At 38.4% G+C, this 18,656-nt stretch overlaps 1 protein-coding gene across 8 annotated transcripts in view; it reads left to right on the top strand.

Annotated features, from left to right (window-relative positions):
• HIPK3 (homeodomain interacting protein kinase 3) overlaps positions 1-18,656 on the top strand; it is a 104,082-nt gene that overhangs the window by 64,270 nt on the left and 21,156 nt on the right. For all 8 annotated transcript variants that reach the window (XM_010592142.3, XM_064288312.1, XM_023550746.2 and 5 more), the window contains one exon: positions 16,354-16,477. In XM_010592142.3, coding sequence (XP_010590444.1) covers positions 16,354-16,477 — 124 coding nt within the window. The remainder of the gene's footprint in view (positions 1-16,353; positions 16,478-18,656) is intronic.

The following is an 18,656-nucleotide window of genomic DNA, read 5'->3' as shown; positions in this document are numbered from 1 at the left end:
TTCTTCTCTTTAGATATGTGCGTTTATTGATATCAGTTGACCTATGAGCACTGCTTTCGCTGTGTCCCAAAGGTTCTGATAGGAAGTGTTTTCATTCTCATTGGATTCTATGAATTTCTTTATTCCATCCTTGATGTCTTCTATAATCCAGTCTTTTTTGAGCAGGGTATTGTTCAGTTTCCAAGTGTTTGATTTCTTTTCCCTGCCTTTTCTGTTATTGACTTCCACTTTTATGGCCTTATGGTCGGAGAAGATGCTTTGTAATATTTCAGTGTTTTGGATTCTGCTAAGGCTTGCTTTATGACCTAATATGTGGTCTATTCTAGAGAATGTTCCATGTGCACTAGAAAAGAAAGTATACTTGGTTGCTGTTGGGTGGAGTGTTCTGTATATGTCTACAAGGTCAAGTTGGCTGATTGTGGCATTTAGATCTTCCATGTCTTTATCGAGCTTCTTACTGGGTGTCCTGTCCTTCACCGAAAGTGGTGTGTTGAAGTCTCCTACTATTATTGTAGAGCTGTCTATCTCACTTTTCAATGCTGATAGTTTGTTTTATATATCTTGCAGCCCTGTCATTGGGTGCATAAATATTTAATATGATTATATCTTCTTGATGTATTGTCCCTTTAATCATTATATAGTGCCATTCCTTATCCTTTAAGATGGATTTAACTTTAAAGTCTGTTTTGTCAGAAATTAATACTGCCACTCCTGCTCTTTTTTGATTGTTGTTTGCTTGGTATATATTTTTTCCATCCTTTGAGTTTTAGTTTGTTTGTGTCTCTAAGTCTAAGGTGCATCTCTCATAGGCAGCATACAGATGGATCTTGTTTTTTAATCCATTCAGCCACTCTCTGTCTATTTGTTGGTGCATTTAGTCCATTTACATTCTGTGTAATTATGGATAGGTATGAATTTAGTGCTGTAATTTTAATGTCTTTTTTTGTGTGTTGTTGACAGTTTCTTTTTCTCACTTAATTTTATATGCTGAGTAGATTATCTTTATATATTGTTCTTTCTTACTATTCATTGTTATTGATTTTGTTTCTTCTGAGTCTATTTTTTTCTTGTATTTTATTTTGATGTGTAGGATAGTTTGTCTCCTTTGTGGTTACCTTATTATTTACCTGGTTTTCTAAATTTAAACCCAAATTTTATTTCTTTATATCTCCATGTCTTCCTCACCATGTGGAACATCTATGACTACTTTTCTTTAAAAAAAAAAAAAAAATTTTTTTTTAACTTTTCTTAGTCCCTCTTTATTGTTTTAGTGTTGTCTTCTTTTACGTAAGAACATTACTTGTTACCCTGTTTTGAGCGTTTTTTTTTTTTAATATCTTGCTTTGTTTTTTTGATTTCCCTGTCTGGGTTCACTTCTGATTGCTCTGCCCAGTGTTCTAGTCTTGGGTTGATGCCTGATATTATTGATTTCCTAACCAAAGAACTCCCTTTAGTATTTTTTGCAGTTTTGGTTTGGTTTTTACGAATTCCCTAAACTTCTGTTTATCTGGAAATGTTCTAATTTCACTTGCATATTTAAGAGACAGTTTTGCTGGATATAGGATTCTTGGCTAGCAGTTTTTTTCTTTCAGTTTTTTAAATAAGTCATCCCATTGCCTTCTTGTCTGCATGGTTTCTGCCAAGTAGTCTGAGCTTATTGGCCGTCCTTTGTAGGTGACTTTTCGTTTATCCCTAGCTGCTCTTAAAATTCTCTCTTTATCTTTGGTTTTGGCAAGTTTGATGATAATATGTCTTGGTGACTTTCTTTTAACATTTACCTTATATGGAGTTTGATGAGCGTCTTGGATAGATATCTTCTCATCTTTCACAATATAAAGGAAGTTTTCCGTCAACAAATCTTCAACAATTCTTTCTATATCTTCTGTTACCCCTTGCTGTTATGGTACTCCAATCACTCGTAGGTTATTTCCCTTGATGGAGCCCCACATGATTCTTAAGCTTTCTTCATTTTTTAAAATTCTTTTATCTGACATTTCTTCAAATATATTAGTGCCAAGTGATTTATGTTAAGTCAGAAATTCTGCTTTCCACTTGCTCTGTTCTCCTCTTCTGACTTTATATTGAGTTATCTACTTCTGTAATTTAATTGTTAATCTTCTGAATATCCGATTGCTGTCTGTCTATGGATTTTTCCAGCTTATTAAATTTTTCATTATATTCCTGAATAATCTTTTAAATTTCTTCAGTTGCTTTATCTGTGTCTTCCTTGGCTCATTCTGCATATTGCCTCATTTCCTTCCTGATGTTTTGAAAGGTTCTGCATATTAATCTTTTGTGTTCTGCCTGTGGTAATTCCAGGAATGCACTTTCACGTAGAAGATCCCTGTATTCTTTGTTTTGAGAGCTTGTTGAGGTGATCATGGTCTGTTTCTTTATCTGACTTGTATTGATTATTGTCTCTGAGCCATCTAAAAGTTATTGTATTAGTTTATTTTATGTTTGCTTACTGTGTCATATCTTCTTTGTTGTGTTTTGATATGCCTAAATGGGTTGCTTGAGTGAGCTAGCTTAATTATTTTCTCCTTTGGAGCTCTGACGTCCTGTCCCCAGATGGCTAGAGCTGTTATCAGGTATATCAGCATTCACTTTTCTTGTATAAATTCAGCTCAGGTGTCCAGGTAGCTGATCATCAAGTGTATGGTACAGGCTCTGTCCTACAGTCTTAGAGGGGCAGGGTGATTGGTGTAGGTACTGGTGTCTGGTTGTAGCATGGGAGGGTCACACACTGAATATGGCAGGGGGCTGAGAAACGTGTCTCTGAGGAAAGTGTATCCCTGATCCCTAGAGCATATAGGTGGGTGGGTTCTGCAGACGGACCGTGGGTACCCAGTGTTATTGGTTGTAAGGGCTGGGGAAAAAAAAAAAAAGGACTGGGAGGTACCAGTTATCCTTGGACCCCTGTTGCGGGTAGCTGGGTGACGTGAGTGGAGCTACCAGTCCCTAGGCCCCTGATGTTGGTAGGTGAGGACCCTGTTTAATAGGCAAAGCAATGTCAAGCATCAAACACCTCTCCACCCCACAGCTGAAACGTTTGGAGTCTGCCAACAACGGCTTATTCTCCTGAAATAGGCCCACACAAGGCCATGCAGAGGGGAAAGGTACTCAAAGCCCATGCACCTTTTATGCCTGGAAAGGAGCCGCTTCTGTCCTGAGGTCCCCCGGTCACTGGAGCTGACAAATTATCTTTTCCCCCAATTGCAAATTTTTTCCTTCTCCAAGGTGGGAGGATGGCTCTAGGCGCTCAACAGGGCCTATCTCAGGCCCAGGGAATTCAGCTGCTGAAGCCGGCTTGGTGGTGGGGCGGGGAGGGGCGTGGTAAAGTATACGCAAGCACTTAGCTTTTGCCGAGAATGCTGTTCTCCTCAGGTTCTGGAGGTGTGAGTAGGCTGTGTGGCTGGCTGCTTCTCCTTGAGGAAACTGCGGTTGAATACTAGTACCAACCCACCGCCGCAGCTCAGGAATGTTGCCTGAGGGCTCCCCACAATTTGGGTCTAGTAACTCCTCTCTGCTTCTGAACTGTCTCTTCCTCCCTCTACCCCTCGGTTAGTTTTCTAAGCTTGTCTTTGATGCTCAGTGTTCCTAGCTTGTCATAAATATACTTGTTTCACTTGTTTTCTTGGGTTTTTTTTGTAAGGAGTGCTCGCCGGAAGCATCTGTCTACTCCACCGTCTTGGCTTCGCCTCACTATGTGACAATTTTAAGGATATCTCAGTCAGATTTAAGAAATGCTGGATTGTTGTGTGCTGCCCTCTTAATCAGCTACAAAACAGAGATAACAGCATTTGTATTGTTACCTGGCAGGATAAAATATTTGAGGGCAGTAAAATACAAATGCAATACAAATGGGTAAGGTATTAATAATATATGTATGTATATGGGCTATGATAATCAGACAGTAAATCTTCCATATCCAGTAGTATATAAACCAACATATGAAGAACAGCTGTATTCAGGCTTAGTTGCTCACGTGTTTTTCCTTTATTTTCCACAGATACTTTTTATATTCCCCTGCTAATCCAGCCCTTTGGCTTCTCTCTCGATATATGTAAATAACAACATTCTTGCAGTTTTCTGCTCTCTTCCATAGACTGAGAATTGAGTGATCTTGTAACTGTTCTTGTAGATAAAACATGAGTCAAATAATGCTGCCTATAAATGAAATAAATCTCTGACTCCTGTCTTTACAAAATAGTACTCACCATTTATAGATATACAGATATTGATATGTTCATGTTTTTGGTTTTAGGATATCAACTGAATGTATGGCATATTAAACCTTCGCTATCTTCTCTACCCCTCAGGTTTAAATTTTAGTAGCCTTTGAAAATATGTATTATTACAGCTGTCCTTTTTACCTGGTGCTTAGATGTAGATCATTATCCAGCATACTTAAAAGATTAAGTGGCCTTGCAATCGGGATATTTTTAATTGTGATATTTTTAGCCTACGACTCAAGCTGCATTTGAATGAGTGTCCATTCCAAGAGCCTTACTTGATTACATTTCAACATGTTATTGAACAGAAGCACTCTGTGTGGATGTCAGGCATTCTATCATAATGTGACGTTATATCCCATAGCAACAGTTTTCCTATACTATAAAGAGCTCATAATCAAAATTTTTTTCATTTCCTACAAGTAGTTTTTCATTTGTTTTGAAATCTTCTTGGCTTTCTAAGAGTGTTGAAGTTTTTTGTTGGTTGTTTAAAAAGTGCCTTTCTGCTGGAAATAACCTCACTAGCGATACTTTAACAGTCATCCTTTTTTTAAAGTTCCAGTTGTATTAATGTTTTTCCATATTTTTATAAATCTTAGTTTTGCTATGATTTGGAACGATTCTTGGAGATTCTCCGGTGTAAGTTCCCCTGTTGTGCTTAGAAAAGTCTCCTTCATGGTATCCACCAAAGATAGTGGTAGACCTATAAGGAACTTCTCCAGCGTTTTTTCCCTGCTGAGGCAGCACATCATCATTTCACATACTTTATCTAGAAAATTCTTCTTCATAATAAATAGAAATTTAGAAAGTTCACTAAATACTGATCATGAAATGCCTCTGGGTGACACAAATGGATTGCACTTGACTACTAGCCAAAAGATTGGTGACTTACACTCTTATTTGATGATATTAATATTATAAGAAAATGTGAAATTCCGGTAAAACCTGGGTGACTGATAATTTTTTTACATTATTCTTTTATAATATAGTATGACATGCTTGTTTTAGAAACAATCAAATATTATGGAAATTAAACCTTTTCCCCCTTGCTAGCCTGATTTCTCAGAGATAATTGCAGATAAAACTTGGGTGTGTATCTTTTCTTAAGAGTTGCTGTGCTTGTATAGAGACATGCTCATCCGTGTTATATATTGCATGCGTCAGATATCCTAGCAAACAATTCTGGTGAAAGTGGTGTGATGGTAAGGTTCCGTAGTATGATTGTACAATTTTGTAGTTAAGATTTAGGGAGTAGTTATAGGGTCCTGATAGCCATTTATCACATAGTTTCTGTAGGAAACAAAACCAAGTTTGAACCATACAAACTTTTTTTTTGGTTGTTTATCGGAGGACAGACACTTTATGCCATTTTTTTGGAGGGGGACTTGGCTTTTTGGAGGAAGCGGAATCCTTAGGATCCAATCCAAAGAACTTGGAGGAGTTAGCCAAAAGAAGAAGGAAAGGCAATGAAAACAGCTATAGTAAGAAAGTGTGTGATACTAGTTTAAGAAGATCAATTGATAGAATTTAGTCCAGAAATGAACTCTTACATTTATGGTCAATTGACTTTCACAAGACTGCCAAGACATTTCAGTGGGGGAAAGAATAGTTTTTTCAACAAATGGTTCAGGGACAACTGGATTTCCACATGCAAAGGAATTAATTTGAACCCTTCTTCATACCATATGCAAAAATTAACTCAAAGTGGATCAGAGCTGAAACTATAGATCTCTGATAAGAAAACATAGTTTTAAATCTTGGATGGCCTTGGATTAGGCAATGGTTTCTTAGATATGACACCAGAAGAACAAACATCATAAAAAATAGATAAATTCAAAATCATCAAAATTTAAAAAAAAAAAATTTTTTTTTTTTTTTTTTGCTTTAAGAGGCACCATCAAGAAAATTAAAAGACAGCCCACAGAATTGAAAGAATTATTTGTAATAAGGGACTTATATCTGGAATATAAAGAACCTCTGCATCCCAATAATAAAAAGACAAATAACCCAGTTAAGAAATAGGCCAAGCATATGAATAGACACTTCTCCAAAGAAGGTATACAAATGGCCAAATAAGCACTTTTTAAAGATGCTCTACATTGTTAGCCATTAGGGAAATGCAAATCAAAACCACAATGAGATACTACTTTATACCTACTAGGATGGGTAAAACTAAAACAGACGTAATAACAAGTGTTGGCAAAAATGTGGAGAAATTGGAACCGTAATACGCTGCTAATGGGAATATAAAATGAGGCAGCCACTTTGTAACTTTGACTAAAGGTAAGACAGCACACAGTACTGGGAAAGCCAGCATAACTTATCCAAGGCAAGGTCACGGAAGCTCCATAGACACGTCCAAACTCCCTGAGGGACTGAATTACTAGGCTGAGGGCTGTGGGGACCATGGTCTTGGAGAACATCTAGCTCAATTGGCATGACATAGTCTATAAAGAAAGTGTTCTACATTCTATTTTGGTGAGTAACGTCTGTGGTCTTAAAAGCCTGTGAGCAGCCATCTAAGATACTCTGCTGGTTTCACCCCTTTGGGAGCAAGGGAGAATGAAGAAAACCAAAGACACGAGGGAAAGATTATTCCAAAGAATTAATGGCTCACAATTACCATGGCCTTCACCAGTCTGAGTCCAGCGCAATTAGATATGGTGCCTGGCTACTACCACCGAATGGAGAAAAATGTAGAACAAAATTCTAACTCACAAAAAAAAAAGACCAGACTTACTGGCCTGACAGAGACTGGAGAATCCCTGAGAGTATGGCCCCAGACACCCTTTTAGCTCAGTAGTGAAGTCGCTCCTGAGGTTCACCCTTCAGCCAAAGAGTAGACAGGCCTGTAAAACAAAACGAGACTAAAGGGACACATGAGCCCATGGGCAAGGACTGAAAGGCAGGAGGAGACAGGAAAGCTGGTAATAGGGAACCCACAGTCAAGAAGGGGAGAGCGTTGGCATGTCATGAGGTTGGGAACCAGTGTCACAAAACAATATGTGCAGTGTTTAATGAGAAGCTAGTCTTTTCTGTAAACCTTCATCTGAAGTACAATAAAAAAGAAAGAAAAAAATATGCAGCCACTTTGGCAGAAGGTTAAACATAGACTTACCATGTGACCCAGTAGTTCCACTCCTAGATATATACCCAAGAGAATTAAAAACATATGTTCACACAAAAACATTACATGAATGTTTGTAGTAGGATTACTCATAACAGCCCCGAAGTGGAAACAAATGTCTATCAACTGATGAAAAATAAGATATGGGATATCCATACAATGGAATATTATTCAGCCATTAGAGGGAATGAAGTGCTTTAGATGGTACAACAAGGAAGAACCCTGAAATCATACTAAGTGAAAGAATCCGGCTACAAAAGATCACATAGTGTATGGTTCCATTTATAGGAAATGTCCAGAATAGACAAATTTAGAGAGATGGAAAGTAGATTGGTGGTTGCCCAGGGCTGAGGAGGGGTTGAGAGGAACTGGCAGTGACTGCTAATGGGTATGGGGTTTCTTTCTGGGGTGATAAAGATGTTCTAAAATTAATTGTAGTGATGATTGTACAACTAAAAACCATTGAATTTTATACTTTAAATGAGTGAGTTGTGTGGCATGTAATTATATCTCAATAAAACTGTTACTAAAACAAAAAAAGTGTTCCTGTCATTGGCCTTGGATGCAAGAAATTCTGGGTTCTTTTGGAAACCGAAAGAAATTAGTTTGGTTGAGAGAATGAGGGAGCGGATAGGGATGAAAACGGAGAGAGAGGTAACATAATAGGCATATGATTGGTGCTTAATAAATGCTTGAAAGAATAATGTTAGTCATTGTTGAAAGTTTTAAATAATATCTGTGGCAATATATGGAGCCCTGGTGGCATAGTGTTTAAGAGCTTGGCTGCCAGCCAAAAAGGTCCGCAGTTCAAATCCACCAGCTGCTCCTTTGAAGCCCTGCAGGGTGGTTTTACTCTTTCTGATAGGGTCACTATGTGTTGGAATTGACTTAGCTGCAAGGGGTCTGGTGGCAATATATATAAATAATGATTATAACTGACTTATGAATACTTAGTAAATTGAACTGTAATAAATAATAAATCAAGTTAGATTTTAGTGATTATTATGATACAGAGTAGCCAAATTATACCATTATCTTAAAAGAACCATCTGGGGAAAGTTAGATATAAAAAAGATTATGAGTGAAGAAGCATGTGGAAAAATTCACGTCTATATGAAAGTTGAAAGTTACCAGATTTCAACTAAGTGAAAACTTTTGGATGGAGGAATTTCAATAGAAATGCTTATATATCAGGGTTTCTCAACCTGGGTACTGTTAACACTTGAGCTAGATAATTCTTTGTTGTGGGGGCTGTCCCATGTTTTGTCGGATGTTTAGCAACATCCCTGGCCTCTACCTCACTAACCCTCAGACAGGTATAATCACCAAAAATGTATGCAGATATTGCCGATGTCTTTTGGGGGGCAAACCCATTCTGGCTGAGAACCTCTGTTGTAAACCTAAGACAGTAGGATGCATCAGGATGTCCCACCAATACCAAGGACATTAACTGCTGTTAAAACTGAGAAGGAATTAAAGCCACACAGAGATTATCCCCAGTGGAAGGTTGTATCTGTACAATATAAAAAATTTCTGTAGAAATTACAGTTGATGCTTTTCTGAGTTTAACCAACTCAGAGTTTCTTAAGCCATATACTAGGATTATAGCTGTGTTATAAATTATTGATAGTTGAAAATGTTTTATAGTGATTATTTCAAAACTTTTTTTTTTTTTAACCACTGTTTAAAAATTTACAGAGTTGAAAACAGGAAAACAGAATTCAACATTAATTCATCAATGAAAGAAGAGATTTTTAAAAAATTTCATTGTGTTCTAGGTGAAAGTTTACAGTGCAAATTAGTTTTTCATTCAAAAATTTATACACAAATTGTTTTGTGACATTGGTTGCAATCCCTGCAACATGCCAGTGCTCTCCCCCTTTGCCTTTCCAACCTGGATTCTCTGCGTCTGTTTGTCCAGGTTTCCTGTCCCTTCCTGCCTTCTCATCTTTGCTTTTGGCCAGGTATCGCCATTTGGTCTTGTATACTTGATTGAATTAAGAAGCACGTTCCTCAAGTGTGTTAATGTTTGTTTTATCAGCCTAAGCGAATCTTTGGCTGAAAGGTGGACTTCAGGAGTGGCTCCAGTTCTCAGTTAAAAGGATGTCTGGGGCCATTGTCTTGGGCGTTCCTGTAGTCTCTGTCAGACCAGTAAGTCTGGTCTTTTTTGTGAATTTGAACTTTGTTCTGCATTTTTAGCCCCCCCTCTGCCCGGGACCTTCTATTGTGATCCCCATCAGAGCGTCAGTGGTGGTAGCTGGGCACCATCTAGTTGTTCTGGGTTTAAGCTGATGGATGCTGTGGTAGTTGTGGTCCATTAGTCCTTTGGACTGGTATTTTCCTTGTGTCTTTGGTTTTCTAGAGCTGTTAGATTTAAAGAGCGATTACACCTTGAAGTGTGCTTCCAAGACATTGAATTATCCAAAGGGCAAAAAAGGAGTTTCCATCAGTTGGTGAAAAAGTGACAAATATTCTTTTGCCATTTGTGATTATCTACTTGTGCAAGCAGTTTCTCCTTGAGGATGACTCAGGAATTTGAAGTTTTCATCAGGTCTTGAATGTTATCATTTCAAGCATAAAACCTGATGTAAAAAGTTAGCGTCAAGAAACGAATGAAAGTTTCTCATCAATTTTTTTGAATAACAGGCTTATTGAAATTCACGTGCTATAAAATTCAAAAGGTGTACAATTTAATGGTTTTTAGTATATTCATAGGAAACCCTGGTGGTGTAGTGGTTAAGTGCTATGGCTGCTAACCAAAATGTTGGCAGCTGGAATCCACGAGGTGCTCCTTGGCAACTGCATGGGGCAGTTAAAATACTCTGTCCTATAGGGTCGCTATGGGTCGGAATCAACTTGATGGCAGTGGGTTTTTTTTTTTTTTAAAGTATATTCACAAGAGTTGTGTGGCCATTTCCACAATCAGTTATAGAATATTTTCATTACCTCAAAAAGAAGCCCCATATGCTTTTGCTATCACTCCCTTTATTTTTGTATTCCCCCCAACCCCGAGCAACTACCAGTCTACTTTCTGTCTCTAGAATTTATCTATTCTGAACATTTAATATAAATGGAATCATATAACATGGGTCTTTTGTGACTGGTTTCTTTCACTTAGCGTAATGCTTTCAGGGTTCATCCATCTTGTAGCAAATATGAATACTTCATTCCTTTTTATTGTGAAATAATATCCCATTGCATAGATACAACATTTTGTTTCTCCATTCATCAGTTGATGGATGTTTGGATTGTTTCCACCTTTTTGATATTAGGAATAATGTTGCTATAAGCATTCATGTATAAGTTTTTGTCTGGACATACGTTTTTCTTTCTTTTGGTTGTATGCTTCAGAGTGGATCGTTAAAATTTTGGAAAATATTTTATATGAAAGTTTTATGCAAATTTACTATTTAAAAATCCTCCCAAATTCTTTGTTTTATTTATTTAGTATAAAGATAGTTTTTAAATCAAGTACCAGATAGATGTCCCCTTCCTAATGCCTTCCAGTTTATCCTGGTACATAGTAAAATATTACAATTTTCTCTGTGTGCTGTGACAAAAAAGTAGGGAAGCACTGCTGTTTATAGACCGGCTCATTCTTGGCATTCTGATTGTTGATGCTGTTTTGAACTACCAGGCTTTGTGGATTTTGTATCCTTAATAAGCTGAAATGTGGGTGCCCTTTCTACTTCTGCTTTGACCTTTAGACCTTTGCCGTCTCCAGAAATGAATACCCAAGAATTACTGGTCTTTGCCTTGACTTTCTGTTTCTCAGATGTTTATCTCAAGTCTACCCTCATTAACACAAGTGAGAGCCATTCCTGCCTTCCTCCTTCTTGCCTAACCTGATATACAGTCTTGCCTTTTGCAGAGAATTTGATTTGCAAGTATTTTAAACACTGTAATCAAGTTGTACTTTGTGATCATTTAGCTAGAGTGTCCCTATCTGCACCTGTATTTTAGAACCACGTTAGGTCTTTGCTGTCTTTGGCCAAGTAGAGGGCTTTAACTTGCAAGAATTTATTTCGTGTATGGGGTTGAATTGGTATTTATGAGTAAGCACACCTGCTGGCTAGTAAGGCCACATCCATTGTTGAGCTCGTTTCCTAATGGCCTCTGTAAGGTGTTACAGTGACCTTTAGGATCATAGGAACTTCTAAAATAAGAGCCTTACTTTAAGAGGTATCCAGAAGATATCTATATTTAATGCGAAAGATTTTTTTATGGTTAAGATGAGTAAATGCTTAAAGATGAGGAAAAGGGTTTAGTAAAACGTCCACTAGAGTTCTCTTAGCATAAGTATATTTGTATTTCACATTTCCTGGTTAGTCTTAAAATCAAAAGTTTTAAATTAAAATCAAAGGCTTAAGGAGAAAGGAAGAAACACATTTAATGGCCAGCACAGCATCTGAGCAGAAGAACTTCCAATAGGGTAAAGTCCAATAGTTTTAGCAATCTTGGAAATGATTTATTTTATTAGGTACACCAGTAAATAGTTAAAAGCATGGATTCTGAAACCATAAAACCTGGGCTTGAGTTCCAGCTACACTTCTTACTAGGTGTGTGACCTTAGACAAGTTACTTATATCTTTTAAAAGGGTTGTTTTGCATCTAAATGAGTCAATATTTATAAAACACTTAGAAGATTGCCTGACACTAGTGTTATACAAGTGCTTGGTGATATTACTGCTGTTATATATTTTCACAAGGATTTAAACAGAATGCAGTTGGTTTAAAAAGTGGTAACAAAGATTCTTTTCTTTTGATTGCCCTAGAAAACTGATGACCAGCTTAAAAAGGCACATATCAGCTGAGTTTCTTTTCTTTCTTCTTTTTTTTTTTAAGCTGGGTTTGTTATGCTATGGAACATAGCTATTGGAAAACATAGATCGGTTAGTATATATACCCTTTATAAACTCTTATGCCCATTTCTCTTTGTTTGTGCCTAAAGTTCTGTTCTTCAAAGCCTGCTTTAAACCCAGACTTTTCTTTGATGCTTTCCTTAGTGTGACCCAGGCTGCATTGGACTGATTCATTTGAGAAATGTTTACTGAGTACACATTCTGTGTAGGGCCTGGGTGTACAATAGTGAAAAAGGAGGGATAAGATCATCCTCTTTGTATGAGATTGTGAATACCTAGGATTGATAACTTAATATAACTTTGTTTTTTTCCTCTTTCTACCATACCATTTCTCACTTGATGATATAATACAATGAAGCCTGTGAAAGCCAGAAATCGGCGGGACTGCCTTGTTTTTCCTCATCTCCCAAGTTTTCTGTCTTGAACAGGGTGCAGTTGTACCACTTTCCTATCGCTTGTTTTAGTGGAAAATATTTGAGTTTTCTTCCTCTGAAAGGTTTCTGCCTTACACAGGTTCAGGCTTCTGCAGGATTTACTATACATGTGTGTTGTTATGTTGTTAGGTGCTGTCGAGTTGGTTCTGACACATAGCGACCCTATGTACAGCAGAACGAAACACTGTCCCGTCCTGTATCATCCTCACAATTGTTGCTATCCTTGAGCCCATTGTTGCAGCCACTGTGTCAGTCCATCTCACTGAGGGCCTTCCTCTTTTTCACTGACCCTCTATTTTACCAAGCGTGATGTCCGTCTCCAGGGACTGATCCCTCCTGACAGCATGTCCAAAGTATGTGAGATGCAGTCTCACCATCCTTGCTTCCGAGGAGCATTCTGGTTGTACTTCTTCCAAGACAAATTTGTTCATTCTTTTGGCAATCCATGGTATGTATTCAGTATTCTCGCCAGCACCACAATTCAAAGGTGTCAATTCTTCTTCAGTCTTCCTTATTCATTGTCCAGCTTTTGCATGCATATGAGGCGATTAAAAACACCATGGCTTGGATCAGATGTGCCTTAGTCCTCAAGGTGACATCTTTGCTTTGTAACACTTTAAAAAGATCTCTTGTAGCCAGTTTGCCCAATACAATGCGTCTTTTAATTTCTTGACTGCTGCTTCCATCGGTGTTGATTGTAGATCCAAGTAAAACGAAATCCTTGACGACCTCCGTCTTTTCTCCATTTATCATGATGTTGCTTATTGGTCCAGTCGTGAGGATTTTTGTTTTCTTTATATTACATGTGTGTACACCGCACAAATGCTTACTGATTAGGTGTTTTGTCAAAAGAGTAAAAGCCTCATATAACTATGTTTTAAAGATCTTTCATACCTCATAACACCTCCCCATGGTGCTCATTTATTTTCCACAAGTGCTTGTCGATTGATACGGGTCTTCTTGTTAGTTGCCGTGGACTTGGCTCTGACTTGGCGACCCCATGTGTGCAGAGTAGAACTGCACTCTGTAGGGTTTTCAAGGCCATGTGTGGCCTTTTGGGAGCAAATCACCAGTCCTTGCTTCTGAAGTGCTCCTGGTGGGCAGTTTGAACCCTGCCAACCTTTCAGTTAGTAGTAGAGCACTTAACCATTTGTACCACCCAAGGATTCCCGATTAAGAGTCTACTGAATTTAATGTATTAATTATAACAGATGGGGCCAGGAGTAGAAGTGTCATTATCTTTTGAACGTATCCTGGTCCGAAGAGCAATAGGGAGGGTGTGGACTGTCTTCCCAGTAGTCTAACTACTCGGTTCTAGAGCATTGGTTCTTAATTTTGGCTGTACATTGCAGTCATCTGGGGGAACTTTAAAAGCTACCGAAGCCTAAATCCCGTCTCTGGGGCTTCTGATTTAAGTGGTCTGGGGTGTGGCCAGAACTGGGTGATTGTAATGTGCAGCCAGTGTGAGAAACACTGCTTTAGGAGTTAATTACAATCAGCTATGCCAGTTAAAGAAATTAGTAAAAGGCTTATTCTGTTTAAGAAGCTCAGAAAGCAATATAATACATATCTTGTTTCCAAGAGGGTAGTGGGCACTCATTTCATGAATCTTGGGTAGATCTCTAATTCTGTACTTTTTTTTCCCACCATGTTGAGTTTCTCCTGTGGTCTGAGAACTGCTTACATCATAATCAGCTGGTATGCTTGTTGAAGTGAAGAGCCCTGGGTTCCGCTCCAGATCTACTTTTATAATGGATTTGTATAGAGTTTATGAACCTAGCAGGGGTGCCACTAGCCCCATCTTTATGGCACTCTTGATTGAATTGGAAATAGGTGCCCTTTGCTAAGACACAATTTACTGGCAAACCAAAAAACCAAACCCATTGCCATTGAGTTGACCGACTCATAGCGAACCTAAAGGACAGGGTAGAACTGCCCCATAGAGTTTCCAAGGAGCACCTGGTGGATTCGAACTGCCAGTCTTTTGGTTAGCAGCCATAGCACTTAACCACTACGCAACCAGGGTTTCCCAATTTACTGGCACATGCCAGAAAATTACGGCAATGAGTATACAAATCTATGAGTGGTGGAGCCCAAGCAGGTTGAGGAGAGTGTTCATGTGGGCATGATCTGTGGCAGCAGTGACCCCGTGCAGAGTATTTGGAGCCTGAGGTGGGGGTCCACACAGTGAGGAGATCTACTGCAGGATGAAAAAGGTATGTCAGGGCATGTGGGCAGCCTGGTGCGGGGTGAGGAGGAGCATCCATACGGAGGGCAGGACAGCACAGGGTATCAGAGCCCAAGAGAATTGAGAAAGGAGTTTATGTTAGGGGACGAATGTAGGGAGTGGTGACCTGTTATGGAATGGTCTAGCAAGAGATGATAGAGCCTGAGCAGTTTGAGAAGTTGGTGTCTATCTGGTAGGACTTGGAGGAGATTGGTTCCATATGGGAGTATTGATCAAATAAGAAAATGCGTTAAGGGTAATGGGAAAGGAGAAAACTAGATGGACCCTGTGACATTCGATTGGAATTGGATATATCAGTGTGAACTCATATTTTTAAACATTTATATCTATATGTGAAAGTATGTATGTATAACCTGTTAACCCTTTGCCATCGAGTCGATTTCGACTGATAGCGACCCTATAGGACAGAGTAGAACTGCGCCATAGGTTTCCAAGGAGTGGCTGGTGGATTTGAACCACTGAGCCACCAGAGCTGCGTGTATGTATGTATGATATTATTTACAAACATTCATATAGTACATGTAACACACACATGCACGCACACGCACACGCACACACACACACGCACTGAGGGGGCTGGGAACAGTAATGAGAATCCCTAGTTCCCAGATCCTGGCTTCTTCCAGGATGACAAGGAGATACGTATGACTTCCTCAGTAATTACACACAACTTTATGTGGAGGCTCATTTAGGACTTTGTTCTTCCTGTCGGAGAGCCATGAGAAGTAGCAACATAATTAATCTGGGAGTGATATATTTCATGGAGTTCATTTTCCAAATAAGCCCTCCAAGTATCAAAATGCTTTTTTTACTATTATGACTTATACTTTTTTTTTTGCCTATTTGAACAGAGTGCTTGGTTTTGTCTATTTTTGATGGCTAAGGTTCTAATTATGTGAATATTGTCGTATTCTGAAATGATATGTAGACCTAGATCCACTTTAGTCTTTGAAGTTTGTCTTTTTTTGTTTTGATCTTATCCCTCAATGTCTGATTTTCAGTTCTGTTGATGCCGTGATGCCTGTATTTAATACTTTGCCAGTTCTCCTTTCCAGTTTGCTATTTCTAGTGTGTGAAAGCCCTATCGAGCACAGTTCTATTCTGACACACATGGGGTTGCCATGAGTTGGAATCAGTTGGATGCAGCTGGTTTATAGTCTCAATGAGATCTGTGCTTTTTACTTTTATGTTATGTTAATAAAACTTTCTATAAGGGATGAGGATTAAGGTATAGGAACTTTATCATAGCAATGTGGTACTCATAGGACCCTCTTCAGTTTAATTCAGGATTGTGGCTAGACTTCAAAGAATTCTGGAAAATGCAAAGTTACTATAAATAGAAATTGATTCTGCTGTCGTTTTACTAACCTTTCTTAGAACGTCAGATGAAATCATGAAATTTTAAAGGAAAACCACCCTGATCTTTTTTTTTTTTTTTTAATCCTAGAGCTCCAGAGATTATATTGGGGTTGCCATTTTGTGAAGCCATAGACATGTGGTCATTGGGATGTGTGATTGCGGAATTATTTCTTGGATGGCCGCTCTACCCAGGAGCCTTGGAGTATGACCAGGTAACGATCTGTCGTGATAATCTAGTGAAATTGGTAAAAAAATAAAGACTGGTAATAGACTTAGAGGAATACATGGCATCAGGTATATAATACATGTGAAAACCTTTTAAAAATAAAGTGGTCAAACTCGAAATATAAAATTTAAATTCAAGACCTCAAGCCAGTATTTGATTAACAAAATATAACGCTGAAGTAAGTTTTCATAAACAAAGTTACAATCCAGAGGTCCGAAAACCAGTTTTATAAAGCTCTTGGCTGAAGGGTGAACCTCAGGAATGACTTCATTACAGAACTAAAAGGGTGTCCTGGGGACCATACTCTAGGGTTTCTCCAGTCTCTGTCAGGCCATTAAGTCTGGTCTTTTTTTGTGAGCTAGAATTTTGTTCTGCATTTTTCTCCAGCTCCGTCTGGGGCCCTCTATTGTAATCCCTGTCAGAGAAGTCAGTTGTAGTAGCCGGCCACCATCTAATTGTATTGGACTCAGTCTTGTGGAGGCTGTGGTAGTTGTGGTCCGTTAGTCCTTTGGATTAATCTTTGTATCTTTAGTTTTCTTCATTCTCCCTTGACGGTTTTTTGTATCAAGTATTTATACTTAATACAGATGCCAAACTACTGCTAGCTCTGAAAGAGTTGACAATCTAGTAGGAGAGTCCCAAGATCCCTCAGCTGCTAAAGAAGTACTGAGGCATCAGTCAAATGCTAGAAATGTGTCTTTGCTTTGCAGATTACAATTTATGTTGTGCATAGTACCTTGGAACAGGACACCATCTAGTGGCAATTCTAGTCTTAGACACTGATGTTAATACTGAATGAGACCCCAGAGATAATCTAGTTAATTCCAAAGGGGTACAGTGATTGAAAAAAGTTGTTAGCTTATGGCAAAAATAGTTGCACAATTGTATGTGGAAAACAAACAGGGTCTCTAGAACAGTACCATTTATGTAAGTTTTAAATTGCATAGATATACAAACAAAATTGTATTTTTCAAAGCTATGTAGTATCAAGGCATATACCAAACAAATTAGGGTGAGCTGCTTTTGGGGCAATCAGAGACAGAGCAAATACCCAAAAACCAAACCAGTTGCTGGCGAGTCGATTCTGACTCATAGCAACCCTACAGGACAGAGTGAAACTGTCCCATAGTGTTTCCAAGGCCATAAGTCTTTTATGGAAGCAAACTGCCACATCTTTCCCTCTAGGAATGGCTGGTGAGTTTAAACTGTCAACCTTTCCGTTAGCAGCCAAAGGTTTAACCACTGTACCACCAGGGTTCCTTGAGATGAAGCAAAGAAGGAAAGAAAGAGGAAGGGAAGAAGTAGAGAAGGTAAAAGAAGAGAAAGAAGAGGGAAGGACACAGGAAGATATACATGCAAGAGAGGACCTTATGCAAACTAATTGCCTAATTTCCTTACCTGTTTTTTCATTGGTGTCTTCATTTCTTTTTGATATATTGAAGTTTTCTTTGCATATTCTAGATATTATACCCTGGCATAATATCCCTTTTTGAAGTTGCAAATACATTCTACCACTCTGTTACCTGTCTGGTAACTTCTCTTGGTTAAGTAGAAATTTTCATATTAAGTTCATTGATTTTTGTCCTATTGTTCAATCTTTTTTGTTTGTTTGTTTTTTAAATCATTACAGCCCCATTGCAAGGATACAGAGGTATTCATGTACATTTTCTTCTATAGCTTTTTAGTTGTACTGTTTACATTTAGATCTCTAATCCATCTGGAACCTACCTTTATAAATGGTGTGAAGTATGGATACATTTTTTTATTTATCCATATAATGTATCTGTTTTCTCAGCACTATTTAATATTTTTTTTAATTGTACTTCAGATGAAGGTTTACAGAACAAACTAGCTTCTCGTTAAACACTACACATATTTTATGACATTGATTAACAGCTCCACAACATGTCAACACTCTGCCTTCTCAACCTTGGGTTCCCTATTACCAGCTTTCCTGTCCCCTCCTGCCTTCTAGTCCTTGACCCTGGGTTGGTGTGCCCCTTTACTCTGGTTTCGTTTTATGGACCTGTCTGGTCTTTGGCCAAAGGGTGAACCTCAGGAGTGACTTCATTACTGAACTAAAAGGGTGTCTGGGGTCCATACTCTTGGAGTTTCTCCATTCTCTGTCAGGCCACTAAGTCTGGTCTTTTTTTGTGAGTTAGGAT

The sequence above is a fragment of the Loxodonta africana genome, chromosome 7 (assembly GCF_030014295.1).
Source record: "Loxodonta africana isolate mLoxAfr1 chromosome 7, mLoxAfr1.hap2, whole genome shotgun sequence".
NCBI classification, from domain to species: Eukaryota; Metazoa; Chordata; class Mammalia; order Proboscidea; family Elephantidae; genus Loxodonta; species Loxodonta africana.
This window is presented reverse-complemented; position numbering and strand designations above follow the sequence as displayed.